This window comes from Salminus brasiliensis, chromosome 3, assembly GCF_030463535.1.
Source record: "Salminus brasiliensis chromosome 3, fSalBra1.hap2, whole genome shotgun sequence".
Classification (NCBI taxonomy): domain Eukaryota; kingdom Metazoa; phylum Chordata; class Actinopteri; order Characiformes; family Bryconidae; genus Salminus; species Salminus brasiliensis.
The window spans coordinates 43,764,563-43,779,428 of record NC_132880.1 but is presented as its reverse complement, the minus strand read 5'-3'; the positions used below and the strand labels follow the sequence as shown (position 1 = coordinate 43,779,428).

General features: G+C 42.6%; 1 protein-coding gene across 1 annotated transcript; it reads left to right on the top strand.

The window, feature by feature from the left end:
- Positions 1–3,887: 3,887 nt before the first annotated feature.
- psmb2 (proteasome 20S subunit beta 2) lies at positions 3,888–13,475 on the top strand. Its single transcript, XM_072674902.1, has 6 exons — positions 3,888–4,067; positions 5,170–5,292; positions 6,087–6,157; positions 12,491–12,653; positions 13,038–13,087; positions 13,287–13,475. Exons 1-6 carry the CDS (start codon positions 3,977–3,979, stop codon positions 13,386–13,388), a joined length of 600 nt encoding a protein of 199 aa, XP_072531003.1. The 5' UTR covers positions 3,888–3,976; the 3' UTR covers positions 13,389–13,475.
- The last annotated feature ends 1,391 nt before the right edge of the window (positions 13,476–14,866 follow it).

Genomic DNA, 14,866 nt, shown 5'->3' with positions numbered 1-14,866 from the left:
TAGCTTCCATTAACACTATGTTAAACATTTACATAGACTCTATCTTTGTAACGATTGCCACTATTTATTATCACCACCATTAACCATCATCTCTACTATGATTATATTTCTGTCATATAACATTATGATAATTCTGCAGACCTGAGCAGTAGAATAGTCTTTATATACAACAGTTAACATTTACATAAGGCATTTAGCAGACGCTCTTATCCAGAGCGACTTACAAAAGTGCTTTGCTATTTACCCAAGAAAAACCTCAGCTAGTTTGAATAGACTAATAATTCAAGTTTAGACACTAATAAACACAAGTTAGTAAGGTGACTACTCTGCTATTCGCCCAAAGTATTCATTCCATCTGGGTTTGAAGACAGCGAGCGACTCTGCCGTTTGGACACTCAGGGGAAGCTCGTTCCACCACTTTGGTGCCAGGACAGAAAAACACCTGGGCGCTTGTCTTCTGTGGATTTTGATGGATGGCGGGTCGAGCCGAGCCGTACTTGAAGCTCGAAGGGCTCTTGGTGCGGATCGGCTTTTGACCATTGCCATCAAGTACGGTTCTGACCAGGGGAGGATGGGTCCCCCCTTGTGAGTCTTGGTTCCTCTGAAGGTTTCTTCCTCCAGCTATGAGGGAGTTTTTCTATGCTCCTGTTGCTTTTGGCTGCTCACTGGGGTCTTGTTGATCTCTTGTCTGCTTATTGATGACCAATTCTGTAAAGCTGCATTGTGACAACGCCAGTTGTAAAAAGCACTGTACAAATAAATGTGATTTGATTTGACTATCCAGGAAATCCTGGTGTCTAGCATCTATCTCACTCTTACTTGAAAACTGAAAACAACTTGCACTATTATATATGAATTATTACTCTAAAGCTCAGACTGATTCCATCACACAGTAAGGTAAAGGTTTACATTTGTCGCTGTACTACTGTATGTAATGTGTCCTCTGCATTTGACCCATCTGTGGTAGTGATCACACACACACTAGTGAACTAGGGTCAGTGACAACACACACACCCAGAGTGGTGGGCAGCCAACTCCAGCACCCAGGGAGCAGAGAGGGTGAAGGGCCTTGCTCAAGGGCCCAACAGTGGCAGCTTGCCAAGCCTGGGTATCGAACCCACAACCCACAACTGTCATCAATAGCCTGGAGCTTTAACCGTTGACCCACCACTGCCTCATTACAAATGCATGCAGCAGAGCAATGGTTCTCGTGTGATAATACATATAATGTATTAACTGGCCAGTGAAGTGGCAGTCACTAAATGATATACTGAGACTCAAACAGATGCTCTGTTGTAAGTATTTGGGTTAATGCTAGACGCTAGAAGGTGGAGTGGCAAAGACTGAGAGCATCAGTTTGTTAGTGACTCACAATGAGTCCATCCTTGTGTATCCTAGAGCCTAGTGTAACCACTGCCTTTGGAGGCTAGGATCACCCCTGGTTTACATAGACCTTTCTTTGGCTCATAATGAGAAACACTGAGATTTGCCTTAAATGTGTTTTATAGTTGACCATAAACCTCTGCTTTTTGACTCTAAATGAGTTAATAGCCAGTCCTGTCTTTGGGCCTTTAAATCAGAGTAAACTCAGTAGCACACTGATTGTCTGGTGAGGCACTCCTGCCACAGTGAAGAGAGAGATTCCTGAAGACCTCACAAAAGGGTTTGTGGACTTCAATCAATCTGTATAAGGTTACAATGCCATTTCTAAATCTCTAGGGCTCCACCAAACTACAATCAGGGCTATAATAGTAGTCAATCTTCCTAGGAGTGCACACTCCAAAATCTTGGCAAAAGGGAGATGTAAAATCATCCAGGAGGGGACAAAGAACCTAGGAACAACAGGTAAAGAAGACCTCTGCAGACCTCTGTTGCATCAGATAAGGTCAGTGTTCATGACTCAACCATTGCTAACCCAGACAAATGTAAATGCTTATCTCAAATTCACCAAGAAACACCTAGATCAGAGGTGTCCAGTCTTATACACAAAGGCTGTTGGGGCTGTAGGTTTCAATTCTGCACTGAAGCCGAAGCACACCTGACTCCACTTGTTTATCCAGTTGGTTCCTCAGTCTTTCAAAAGCTGAAGTGTGTTCATAAAATGAAAACCTGCACCCACCGGGGTCCTCTGTGGATAAGGTTGGACACCACTGATTTAGAAGACCCTTCTGAGTTCTGGAACAGTGTCTAATGAACAGATAAGGCAGAGCTTTTTGGCCAACATGGTCATCATTAAATCTATCCATTTAGGAACCTCACACCAACTGTAAAGCATGGTGGTGGTAGTGTGATGGTTTATGGCTGCCTTGCTACCATTTTCTTTATTTGGGGAATCCTACAAAACATACCGAGCTAAAGCTGAAGGAGTGGGATAGCATTCCTCCACAGTGTTGTGAGATGCTAATTAACATCTACAGAAAGCATTTGGTTGCAGTTATTGTTGCTAAGGGGAATGTAACATGTTATTGAAAGAAAGAGGGTGGTGGCTTTTTCACACAGGGGGGTTGAGTGTTGAATATTGTTCCTTAATAAATACATTTAGATTAAATGTCTTCTCGTGGATTTGTTCCCTCAGGGTCACTTTTGAGCATTATTGAGTTATGATTTAAGATGTAATGTCATTACGTGGTTAAAATGTGCACAAATACAGGAATTCAGACATTATGTCGTAGCATACAAGGTTTGGGCTCCCCTGGTCAAAATTCCTTAACTGTAAATAGTTAGTGAGTGAGTGGAGATTGGACTGATATCCGAAAGGCATCATGTGTATTATTTCTGTTTTGTACAGATTTAGAGTGAGAAAATGAAAAGAAGCACCATGCAAAAGTTTGAGGACAAGATTTAAGTTCTCTGAGCGTGTAGGATTTCTAGAACGGCAAATCAAAGCCCCCATTTGGCTGGAAAATTTTGAAGACTCTGGAGTAGCGGTGCACTGTTCTACTGTGCAGCAACACCTTCAAGGAAGGGTCATCAGAAGAAAACCTTTCCTGCGTCCTCACCAAAACATTCAGCTTTGAAACCATTCAAATAAACCCCCAAAGCCTATTACATTATGTAAATGCAAAGGTAAAAAAAAAAGGTAAAGGTGCACGTATTTGTCACTGTACAGTGTACAGCGAAATGTGTCCTCCGCATTTAACCCATCTGGTAGTGAACACACACACACACGTGTGTTAGGGGCAGTGAGTACACACACACACACCCAGAGCGGTGGGCAGCCAACTCCAGCGCCCGGGGAGCAGAGAGGGTAAAGGGCCTTGCTCAAGGGCCCAACAGTGGCAGCTTGCCGAGCCCGGGAATCAAAAGCATGTTTGGGCAAAAAGGGGGCAGCATTTCATAAGAAGAACACCTCTCCAACTGTTACGCACTGGGTGGAGCATTCATGCTTTGGGCTTGTGTTGCAGCCAGTGGCACGGAAAACATTCACCGGTAGAGGGAAGAATTTATTAAATTAAATACCCACAAATTCTGAAAGCAATCAGTACACCCTCTGTAAAAAGCTGAAGATGAAAAGAGGATGAGCTTCTACAGCAGAATAATGACCCTAAACACACCTCAGAATCCACAATGGGCCAAAACACCATCGGAAATCTGAGCAGTGCTGCAGACGGCCCATGAATATCACCACTTGCAAGGAAGAATGAGTGAAAATCCATTATTATAGTGTTATTATAGTAAAACTGTAAATTAATAAGCTGAAAAAATACTCGTGCTTTAAATACTTACAAACTAAATGTTTAATCTTTAGCTTTATGCTTTTTTCAAATCTTGACTTGACTAGTTTTTTTTCACAAATACGTTCACCGGGGTGCCCAAACTTTTGCACGCCTCCGTGTCCACTTGTCATGCGCCCACGTGACCCAGCAGCTCCAGTAGTGTGATGACGACAGTCTCGTGCGCCGCTGTGCTCCACTTCTGCTGTGTAATTCCGACCCCGTTCAGCACGTTTACCTGAGCTCCTCTGTCCGTCTCAGAGATGGAGTATTTAATCGGGATCCAGGGTCCTGATTTTGTGTTGGTTGCATCCGATAACGTGGCCGCCAGCAGCATTATCCAGATGAAACACGGTAAAGATTGATCAGCGTTAGCTAGCTAGCTGAGTGGCTAACTCCAGAGCTAGCTAGCTAGCTAACAGGCGAACCTGCTGGCGATCTGGTGCAGACTTCTGTGCGAATATCATCGCTTGTTTATTAAACTGAGCTCAGCAGCACATTTAATCAATTCTTTAGTTGTAGAAGTTGTGATTTATGTGACTTTATCTTGGTTGATTTGTGCGGAAAGCGCTCCGGGACTCCCTTTTGAGCGAGCTAGCTAACTGGCTAACTGGCTAGCCGGCTAGCCGGCTTGCTAAGCACTTTTTGTGGGTGGAACAGATTTGCTGCTCGTATCTGTAAACATTGATCAAGTTATAATGATTAATATGCTGGTTTAAAGCACAAAGCTGTGTTATATAAGTAAATAAATATAAGTTGTCTGTCTGTAACGTTTTTAAAATAAACTCTTGTTAAGAGGATGAGATTGCAAATCTCTTATGAAAGTGAAAGTGGCTTTTCTTGCCCATTTGCTGGCTGATATTAATGTGATCAGGTTAATATAGTCACTTATCTGATTTCTGATTAATATATTAGTAACTAGAGCTTGCATTTAGCTTCTATTATAATGATGCAGAGCCAGTAAAGCTTAAATAAGGCAATAAAGGCTTAAAGCGTTCAGTCTTTTTTTTAATTGCTCCACTGATTTGACTAAAGTGTCACCTCTTTAATAATTATATTTACATTTACATTTATAGCATTTAGCTGACGCTCTTATCCAGAGCGACTTACAAGGTTACTCGTATTACAGATGTGGGCCAGTGTAGTGTTAGGAGTCTTGCCCAAGGACTCTTATTGGTGTAGCCCAGCAGCACAGTCACCCAGACCGGGAATCGAACCCCAGTCTCCCACATGGTGTGGTAGCTCACTGGCAGGTAGTGGTGTTATCTGTTGCGCCACACCGACCAGCTAATTAAAAAGTGTTGCCTATTAAATTATTAAGTTTAAGTGATTTTAGTGATTTTTCCCCCTGGATACTTCAGTGGCTCTGCACGTTGATACCAGTGTTGTTTTTTTGTGTTGTGGTGTTGGTGATGTCTGGAGGGTGTAGGCCTTACATGCTGTGTTTCCTTTTCAGACTATGATAAAATGTTCAAACTGAGTGAGAAGATCCTGTTGTTATGTGTTGGCGAGGCTGGAGATACAGTGCAGTTTGCAGAGTACATTCAGAAAAATGTTCAGCTCTACAAAATGAGAAATGGTGAGTATTCGCTAAACGTACCATACATAACCTTCCATTGTCAGGATGAGCTCTCTCAGCTTAATCCAGCAGATGTTCAGTATTTCACTGTAGAAACTCCAGATCTTAGAGCAGATACAGGTAAACATAAATCCAGTAAAAAGGAACAAGAGCTTCTCATTCTGAAGAAAGTAGTGAGATCTTGTCGGTGAGCTAGTCTGAAGAACAGAGCTCAGTTCCTTCCAGGTTTCTCTTGGACGCCCCCCAGTCCAGCCAGCACAGCGTGGAGGATGTGTTCAACTCCATCAGCAGCAGCAGCAGCAGCTCACCTAATTTACCATCATTAAGCCCTGATTTACCACCAAACCAGGTGTTGATCTGTGGAGAACTCTAAATAATACTAGACTCCATGAGAGAGGAGAACTTTGGAGATGTTCTAATGATGAACACAGTGATGGAGAACCACCACCACTTTCTGTAGGAGTGTTATTATTAGTGTTTATTCTAATATCAGTGTTTTGCTGAACTAATAAACTCTTACTGAAAAGATAAGTTAAGATAGTCCTTTATTAGTCCCGCAGTGGGGAAATTCACAGTGTAACAGCAGAAAGGGATAGCAGGACACTCAGTTACAAAAATTTGGATAAATAATAAAAGAAGCTTTTAATTCAGGTGCCTAAAACGTTTGCACAGTACTGCATGTATTGTTTGTTTTCTTTTGTTTATTGTTACTGTAGGTGCATTCAAGTGTTGTGACTGTACTCTTTAAAATCATGTTGATTTTCTATGACTAATATAATCTTTTTTTATTGTAGGGTATGAGCTAAGTCCAGCAGCTGCTGCAAATTTCACCAGGAAGAACCTAGCAGACTACCTCCGCAGCAGGGTGTGTATATGCATGTCTTATCAAGCATCTGTCGTTTTTAAGCCTCTATCTGGAATTAAAATTAGACTCCACACATAAACACAAACACTACGCAGTATAGTTGTGTTAAAAATGTCACACATTTCATAACACAATACAAGCGTGAGCTGCATTCTGAGCGTTGCCACAAGGCAACTAAGTTTAACAGTCTAAGTTAAATATACTAAGTTACTAAGATTAACAGTCACAGTAATGTAAGAACATTGGAGCATTGGCATTTGTGTTCAGTATGTTTCTAGCCTTACTGTCCAAAAGGGTGTTCTGTAGAGTTTCTTGTATTTTCATTTACTGCACCTGAAACTAGTATATTAAACAGAGAACAGTTTACATGGCTGCAAAATCATAACTACTCATGTGCAACAGTGATGTGTATGAAAGCGTTAATTATAGCTATTGTTACAGTTGTCGTGATGCACAGTTTCTCTAAATAATTAAAATGAACAGTACTTTCTGTATTGTACTGTATTCAATGTTTGTGCCAGGGTTTCCTTAAAGTCTAGTTGGCACTGTTCTTAAACTCCAGAGTGTATATTATGGGGGACGAAATGATGAAAATATTCACCCAGACGTTTTCTCATTGCAGTGTTTTGACACACAGACAAAATGCACCAGTAGTGTAAGACTGCGTAATGCGTAACTATCCCCGTACATAGATGTATGTACATTTATATATAGGATTTGCTGCAGTTACATACAGTTAAACAAGATTAATTACTCTCTTTGTAATAAAGACGTGCAGTTGGTCAGTGTTTAAGCTCTGGCGATATCCACAATATGCATAGGCGCATATAATGCAATTGTCATATTACTCACAGTACAACAAAAACCTCTCTCTCTCCCCATCAACTTTATTTAAACACCATTTAAGCGCTGACTAAATCCACAGCCTACACAATTGGTCGAGATATTGTTATATTGCCCACTAATAATGTATATATTCAGTGCATATATTCGGTCTTGGAGTGTGATTAGATTTGGGTTTCCAGCCCCCACCAGTGCTCATTTATTAACACTAAACAAACCTGTAAACATAACTCACACTGGGTTGCCAGCGCCGCACTGTGCACCACTAGCTGTGACTAAATGACCCATGTTGACGACGATCAAAGACAGATGTCAGTATGTTGTGAATGTGTGGAGGTGTGATCCGAGTCTCAGAGGCTTATATCTTCAGCACCTGTGTCTGCTCTGCAGCGCGATCCCACTAATCTCAGAAGGCTTCTTCCCATGTGTATGTGTGTGTGTGTGTGTGTGTGTGTGTGTGTGCGCGCGCCCATCTGTGTAAAAGGCCTGCCTCCATCCCGGTCCTGTTGTCTGGCAGTTTGTGCGTTAATTTGTTAGGAAGAGTGTAGCTGCTGCTTGTCACAATAGCAGAAGGGAGAAAATAATTACAAAAAACAATTAGAGCAGCTGATGTGGGAGGGGCTGCAGAGGGAGAGGGGGCCTCGGGGGCATCAGGCCAGGATCCCAAATCAACATGCTTCAGCTGTAGCCCTTCCACTTCTAGAGCATGCTTAAAGAACGGCCTGCAAAACTCGTCAGGCTTTTTTCCCCCCACAGGACCACTTTCACTTTTGTGGTTTGTGGGATTGGGTGGGGTTAAGCATTAGGTGTAATGAAAATCACCTAACACTGAAATTGATATAATTGCTTTTATGCTTATATTTGAGATCATCCAGGGTGACCTCGAAGAGCAGTGGTGGCTCAGTGGTTGTAGGTTCAATAGCACAATCCACTACGCTGCTACTGTGGGGGCTTTGAGCAAGGCCTTCAACCCTCTCTGCTCCAGGGGTGCTGTATTGTGCATGGCTGATTCTGTGCTGTGACCCTGGCTTTCTAAACTGGGATTTACAAATAACAGAATTTAATAATGCTGTATGTAAAGTATATAGGCAGAGTTTAACGGACAATAAAAGTAAATTATTAGGTTATTATTATTGCCTTAGTCTCAAAGCCTTGTTAGATATCTCTCCTCCGATGCATGCACAGCTAGCCACTGTCTCTTTTCAGCTAACCGGGTTCAGCTAACAAGTGCCTGTACCGGCCAACATCACTTAAGAGTGATGATTGGAGTGAGCGCCATCTACCCACTTGGAGCGAGCACGGCCAATTCTGCTCTCTTGGATTACGACTCGGCTCGGGATTCAAATTCAGGACCCCCGGGCCACAATGGCAGTGTATCAGACCGCTGAGCCACTCTGAGCCCCCTAACTGGTTCTTAACCCTTCAGCATGCACCATCCGTTATAAAACCATGCATTTGTAGAGACGGTTCTTCAACAGCTCCTCACCAAATAACCCCTTCATTTTGGAGACCCTAACATCAGTAAGGATGTATGAAACAGCAGGATATGCGTTAGTCTCAGATATGCTTAGATAATGTAGACACTCTTGTCTGTGGTGGCAGAAACCCCACTGGAACTCAACAGCGGTAGGACAGCTATTGTACGCAGTGTACGGACCAGGCTTCAGAAGAAAACAACTGGGCCTGCAGGGAGTCTCTGGAGTCTGCCTGCTCCCACAGACACAGAGATGGTAAGAAAGAAAGAAGGGTTGGATGTTTGGTGGAGAGAGATGGAGGGTCACATGGGTGACTAGTCCGATAAGATTGCATTTAACTACAGCCTCTCCTCTTGGATCTCTTGGATCTCTCCATCTCCATACGCTTTCAAAGACAACAGCCAATTCTGCGCCTTCCAGAGCTGCACACAAACGATTCTAGCAACGGTTTGGCATCTTTGCCTTACAGAAATATTGCTGCATCCCCCTGACTACACAGACACAAATAATTGCTGGCACCATATTGCACGTCATTCCCCTGCACTGCCACAGTTGAACAATTGATACAGCAGACTGGGGAACGAAGCCAGCACGGAGAGAGAGAACATGGCCTTGGGCAAGGAGTGAGAGCATGGAGGAACGCTGGAATGTGCACACACACACATATACACAGATGGAGGGAAAAAGAGGTGAAATATCCCCCGTTTATTCGTCCCCAAGCTATTTTGCTCCTGTATCCATACCTTGATCTGTAGGCTGCAGTGATGCTCGCATTTGTAGTAACAGTCAGCAGCCAGATCCTCCTGGGTGGGGTGAGAGAATTGCTGTTGTGTTAAGAGCTAACTCAGGTGGGGCATGTGTGAAACAGGTGTTGAATTAAGAGGGACTGGGCGTTAGATAGCACTCCAGGGAGCTCTGTAGATCCCTTATCTGGTGTCTCGACCAGGCTCGGCTCTAAACTCCTCTCTCTCTGCTGGGAGAGTATGGCAGCACAGCCAAGCCTGTCTAACACCTCCACTCTCAAACATGCTCTTGAGAGCAGGGAAGCCAAGGCTGTAGACTCTCTGGTGGTTTGAGGTGTGCCTCTAGTAGCAATGCGCCGAAATGACATTTCCAATTCCAAAATTTAAATTTAGGACACTCTGGACCCAAGCTCTGTAAACAGAAACAAAAAAATCTGATTTGTAATATTAAACACATTTTATAGAATTTATTATTGTCTGTTTTAGGAATTTCTGAGTATCTCAATGCAAAGTATTGGCCTATTTCGATCAGATCAGATCCAGATCAGATCTTTTTTTCTTTTTTTTAAATGATAGTTGCATAATTTAGGTAATACTCAAGTAAAATTGCTTTGTTAGAGATGTCCCGATCACACTTTTTTAAAATTATTATTATTATTTATCTATTTCCCCAATCTGATCTAAGTCTTTTAATGTTAAATACAGTCAGATTTAATCTGATCTTTTTCTTTCTATCAATAATACAGCCCCACAACTTAGGAAAGGTTGATCCATTAAAAATTCCTTGGATTGGCCCCTGATCCTGAGTCACTGGATCGGAATGGGAATCACTACACTTTGTTTTTAGTAACAGTTTTTATTATGAGACGTTTTTATGGTTTTATGTTGTTCAGTACTGACTTTAACAAAAAAAAAAAACCTTTTTTAGCCTGTTTATTATATTTTACTCCAGTCTGATGGAATTCCCAGTTCCTTTAAAAACACTGCATTGAAATCACTTGTGTGGAGTGTGTCTGCATAGTAGTACACACTTTAGAAATTTTCTTTTTTTTGCTGACTACTGATGTTAAATTACTGTTTTATAGTGTAATGAATCTGTGTAATGAATTTTATAGTGTAATGAATCTGTTTTGATTTAGTTCTCTAAAAAAGTATTTGAATTTCTGCTCAGTGCAGTGATTCCACAAGATTTTAGTTTATAACCAGCCATTATTTAAGAGTAAAGTCATGATGGGACTGCAGTTTCCCACATGGTTTTGGCAGTAAAGGCAAAAGCAGCAGAAATAGTCTCAAAGGCAGTGGAAGGTTTTCATGTTCCACTGTAAAATTGTTCCTCACTGCAGACTCTAAACTCTTATTCTAACCTCTGGGAACGCTCCTCACTGCTGCAGGCTGGGAATAATGGCCGTTAATAGTATCTAGAAGATGCCAAAAGATGCTCTGCTAGAACACAGTGGTAGAAACAAAGGATCGGATCTGGATCTGCCTTAAAAATATCCAATCCATTAAAGTATGCATGGGTTGAATTGGGTCATCCATATTCTGTATTTTCTTATTTTTTTATTATTATTATTATTAAATAAAAATGTGTGGTTTTGGCGCTTAAAGCAGCACTTTGGGAAGTTGGCATTTTCAGCTCCTGGGCTCCTTCTACTTCCAGGGAGTGTAATTTGTCCTTTGTACCACCATTAAAGGAAACCTTTTTATTGATGAGTGGAAAGATACAGAACCTTGGAAGGTGAAGAAGCATGTGACTCAAGGCGGTAGAGTGTTGTTCTGCCTGCTTCACCAATGTTACATACTGCATTTAGCCGCGGGCCGAGCCCAGAGTAGCTACAATAGAGACGCTGTTCTTCCTATTACAGTCGGTGGGGCATCACAGTGATTTGGAAGCTGTTGTAACTACTAACTGTCCTTGTCAGAAACCGCACAGTAGTTCCAGTTGTCTGACATGTTCAGTATTGAGCTGCCAGTCACTTTAACAGGGACAAAATTACAGGGTTTTGCTGACAGCCAATCACTAGCACTGCTTAAATTCATCAACGATGATGGCCAGTGTATGAATACGGCATCTTTCAGCCACTGATTTTCGTTTTCTGTAAAGCTGAGATGGTTTGCCATTTTTGCCTGTTTTTTTTTTTTTCAGTGCAGCCCTTTACGTGCGAGACTGGAGCCGGCTTTCTGCGGTCCCTCGCAGCGCTGTAATGAAATGGACAGCGGGTTAGTTAGTTAGTCATCTGGTCAGAGTCTGGAGCAGTTATATAAAAGTGCTAAAAGCTCAGAGCATGGAGGGGAAAAAAGACATAGCAGAGATAAAGTAAAAAGCAGTGATAGAAGAGCAGAGTTCGGAAAAGGGAAAACGCGCGAGAGGGAGAGAGAGTCAAAGAAGTTTTAATGAGATCTGGCGCTGCTCCAGGACATTGGGGTGCGGGTGGGTTGGTGGGGGGCTCAGGGAGGGAGGGGGAGGAGAGGACGGGAGGCACTCGGAGCAGCAGGGGTGCTGTCTTCCAGCAGATGTCACACTGCCGGTGACACCAACGACCCCCCAGACCGCTTTACACCACCCCCCCCCCCCCCCCCCCCCTCCCAATTCCCTGTTTCGGCTGTTTCGCACTTTCTCTCTCTCTCTCTCTCTCTCTCTCTCTCTCTCTCTCTCGCTCACTTTCTCTCTATCTGACGCTGGTTTAATGTAGAGAATGCTTTAGTCCTCTATTTTTGTTGAGTTTCTTCAATTGAACTTGTTAATTAAAGCAGTATTGTAGGATCGTAATTAGCTAACTTAATTTTAAAACTCATTTATGGCATTTTTTGTAAACAGCCTCCCGCCAGGTTTGGGCACATAGAACAAAGGGATACAGACAGTCATTACCTGTCTTAAAGAAGTTCTTGCAGCCGTCTCTCAGCTGTGCAGGGCTGTACTTCAGAGTCAGCGGGCGGAGCGGCCAGCAGCCCATTTAATGAGGGCTGATGTCGCTCTCTCACTTGGCTCTCTCACCATCGCTTTCCGAACCCCTGAGTGGGTACGTCACTGCAGCAAACACTTCTGATTGGCCATATAGCCCAACCCTGTCCGATACGTCCCCACTTATTTGCAAAATCTGGTTCTATTAGCGTCTTTTGCATTTGTACTTTAACAATGTCAACTGGTCTACCTCATTAGTAACCACACTTAGGTTTTTTTTTTCCAGATTTCTTTTCCCAGTTTTTCTCAAAAAGATCTTGATGGAAAACCCATTTCTCACTGACATGCTCTTGTTTTCTGTTCCCTGCAGACTCCGTATCACGTGAACCTGCTGTTGGCTGGTTATGATGAGACTGATGGGCCTGGACTCTACTATATGGATTATCTCTCAGCGCTGGCCAAAGCCCCATTTGCTGCACATGGATACGGAGCCTTCCTCACTCTGTCCATCCTGGACAGATACTACAGACCAGGTAAAACTTGTGTATCTCTCGCTTTCTTGTCAGTTATCTTTTATATACCCTTGATTTTGGAAAAAACTGTGAATGAGCAGGTGTCCCAATACTTCTCTATATAGTTAGAATGCCCTATACTTAGGAAATGTAACTTTATTTATATACATGTCTTGCCAATACACAGCCTAATTCATTTTTATGTATTTATTTATTTATTTATTTATTTTTATGTGCCAGTGTGGCATTGCTATTTTACTGGTACGCTTGTTACAACTCTCGGAAAAGCTTAACATCCTGCTGCATATTGCATTTCATAAAGTCTTTAAATATCATAATGTTGTACAGTATGTTTGCAATGTTGTCCACCCTTAAACCGATTAATGTGTCTTTTTGTCTGTGCAGATCTGACGCGGGACGAGGCCGTAGAGCTCCTGAAGAAGTGTGTAGAAGAGGTGAGCTCTCTACATCAGTTCATACATGCTGTCCTCTGCCTCTTCTGCTTTGTTTCAGATTGTTCTTCTGTACCAGCCTTTCCTGCTAGTTTAGGCTTTTGAAAGACCGTTAAAGCTGATGACCCTAGTTATCTGTGCTTGTTTTTTTTTCTACTTCAAACCAATGACTTGAGATTCTGGTCTTCCTGTTTCCCTGCAGCTCAACAAACGCTTCATCCTGAACCTGCCCTCTTTCACTGTCCGTGTGATTGACAAGGACGGCATTCATGACCTGGAAAAGCTTCCTCTGGGTGCTAAGTAACGACTACTTTTGCCTCCCCACAATGTCACTCTTTTGTACTGCGTATCTGAATCTTTTATGTCCGATTAAAACATTACCCCCTGTTAAGAGTGCCTTGTGTTTTGATTCTTGTTTTTATGTCTAACTGTTCTCTCTGTCCCGGTATCAATTTTAAAGCCTCTGCCATGACATCACTATACTTAAAACATTGAAAATCGATTAAAATCACCTAAATAAGGAGTACACTATATGGACAAAAGTATTAGGACACACCTTTTAATCACTGAATACAGGTGTTCTATTTAGGGAAGATCTTCCACCATGAACTGTGAGTGGTATTATCGAACAGTGGAAGCATTTAGGAATCAGCAGCTATGATTTGTCAGACCACATAAGACGTAATGACCAAGTTGCAGAGTGGGATCAGAGCTTATCAAGTACTGATAAGCATAGTGCATAAAAGTTACCAATGGTCTGCTGACTCGATAACTGCAGTTCCAAACCTCTAACATTAACATCAGCATGAAAACTGTGCTCAGAGCTTCATAGCATGGGTTTCAATGGCAGAGTAGCTGAATGCTTGTGTGATGTCTTTCATCACCATGCACAATGCCAAGCATGGAGTGGAGTGGTGTTCAGCACACCACCACTGGACTCTGGAGCAGTGGAAATGTGTTCTGTGGGGTGATGAAGTGATGTCTGGCACTCCTCACGAACGAGTCTGGGTTTGGCGAATGCCGGGAGAATGTTACCTGTCTGACTGCATTGTACCTGCAACTCTCACATTTGGTGGAGGAGGGATAATGCTATGGGGTTTTCTCAGGGCTTATAGGCCCTTTAATTCCAATTAAGGGAAACCTGGTTAGGTGAGTCTGATGTGGAAGAACCTGACTGGCCTGCACAGATCCCCTGAGTTGTAAAGGACAACCGTCAGATTTGAAATATGTCAAAAAGTGAAAAACAACAAAAATGGAGATACAAGGTTTTTGTATGACAGCATCGATTTGCATGCTCAGCTTCGCAATGGTTCCTTAGACTTGACTTTTCTTTTCAAAATGATTGTTAAAAGCACTTGCTTTTGGCTCAAAAGTGGCTTAAAGGTGCTGTATGTGATTCTGGAGAAGGACTGTTGAACTCAATGAATTTCACTGAATTTCAGTTTCCCCTTCTGAAGCTCCGCCCCCTGAATTCATGCATTAGCAAACTCTTGCTACATTGTCTGCTGGTGCTACCAGCTGTGATATATAGGTGAGTCTGATGTGGAAGAACCTGACTGGCCTGCACAGATCCCCTGAGTTCAACTCCATTAAACACCCTAGGGATGAACCTGAACAGGGACTGCGAGCCAGGCTCCCTTGTCCAAAGTTCCTTGATCCTACAAGTGTTTATCTGGATGAATGAGCAAAACTTCTCACAGACACAGTCTTGTAGAAGCTGTTATAGCTGCAAAAGGGGGAGCAGCTCCATATTAATGCCTATAGATTTAGAATGTCAATGTC

Bases quoted from the DNA above. Each gene is read 5' to 3' on its own strand.
- psmb2 (XM_072674902.1), top strand. From the start codon at position 3,977: ATGGAGTATTTAATCGGGATCCAGGGTCCTGATTTTGTGTTGGTTGCA. The intron at 4,068-5,169 runs GTAAAGATTGAT...TTTCCTTTTCAG, and splicing joins CATTATCCAGATGAAACACG to ACTATGATAAAATGTTCAAA. The intron at 5,293-6,086 runs GTGAGTATTCGC...TTTTTATTGTAG, and splicing joins GCTCTACAAAATGAGAAATG to GGTATGAGCTAAGTCCAGCA.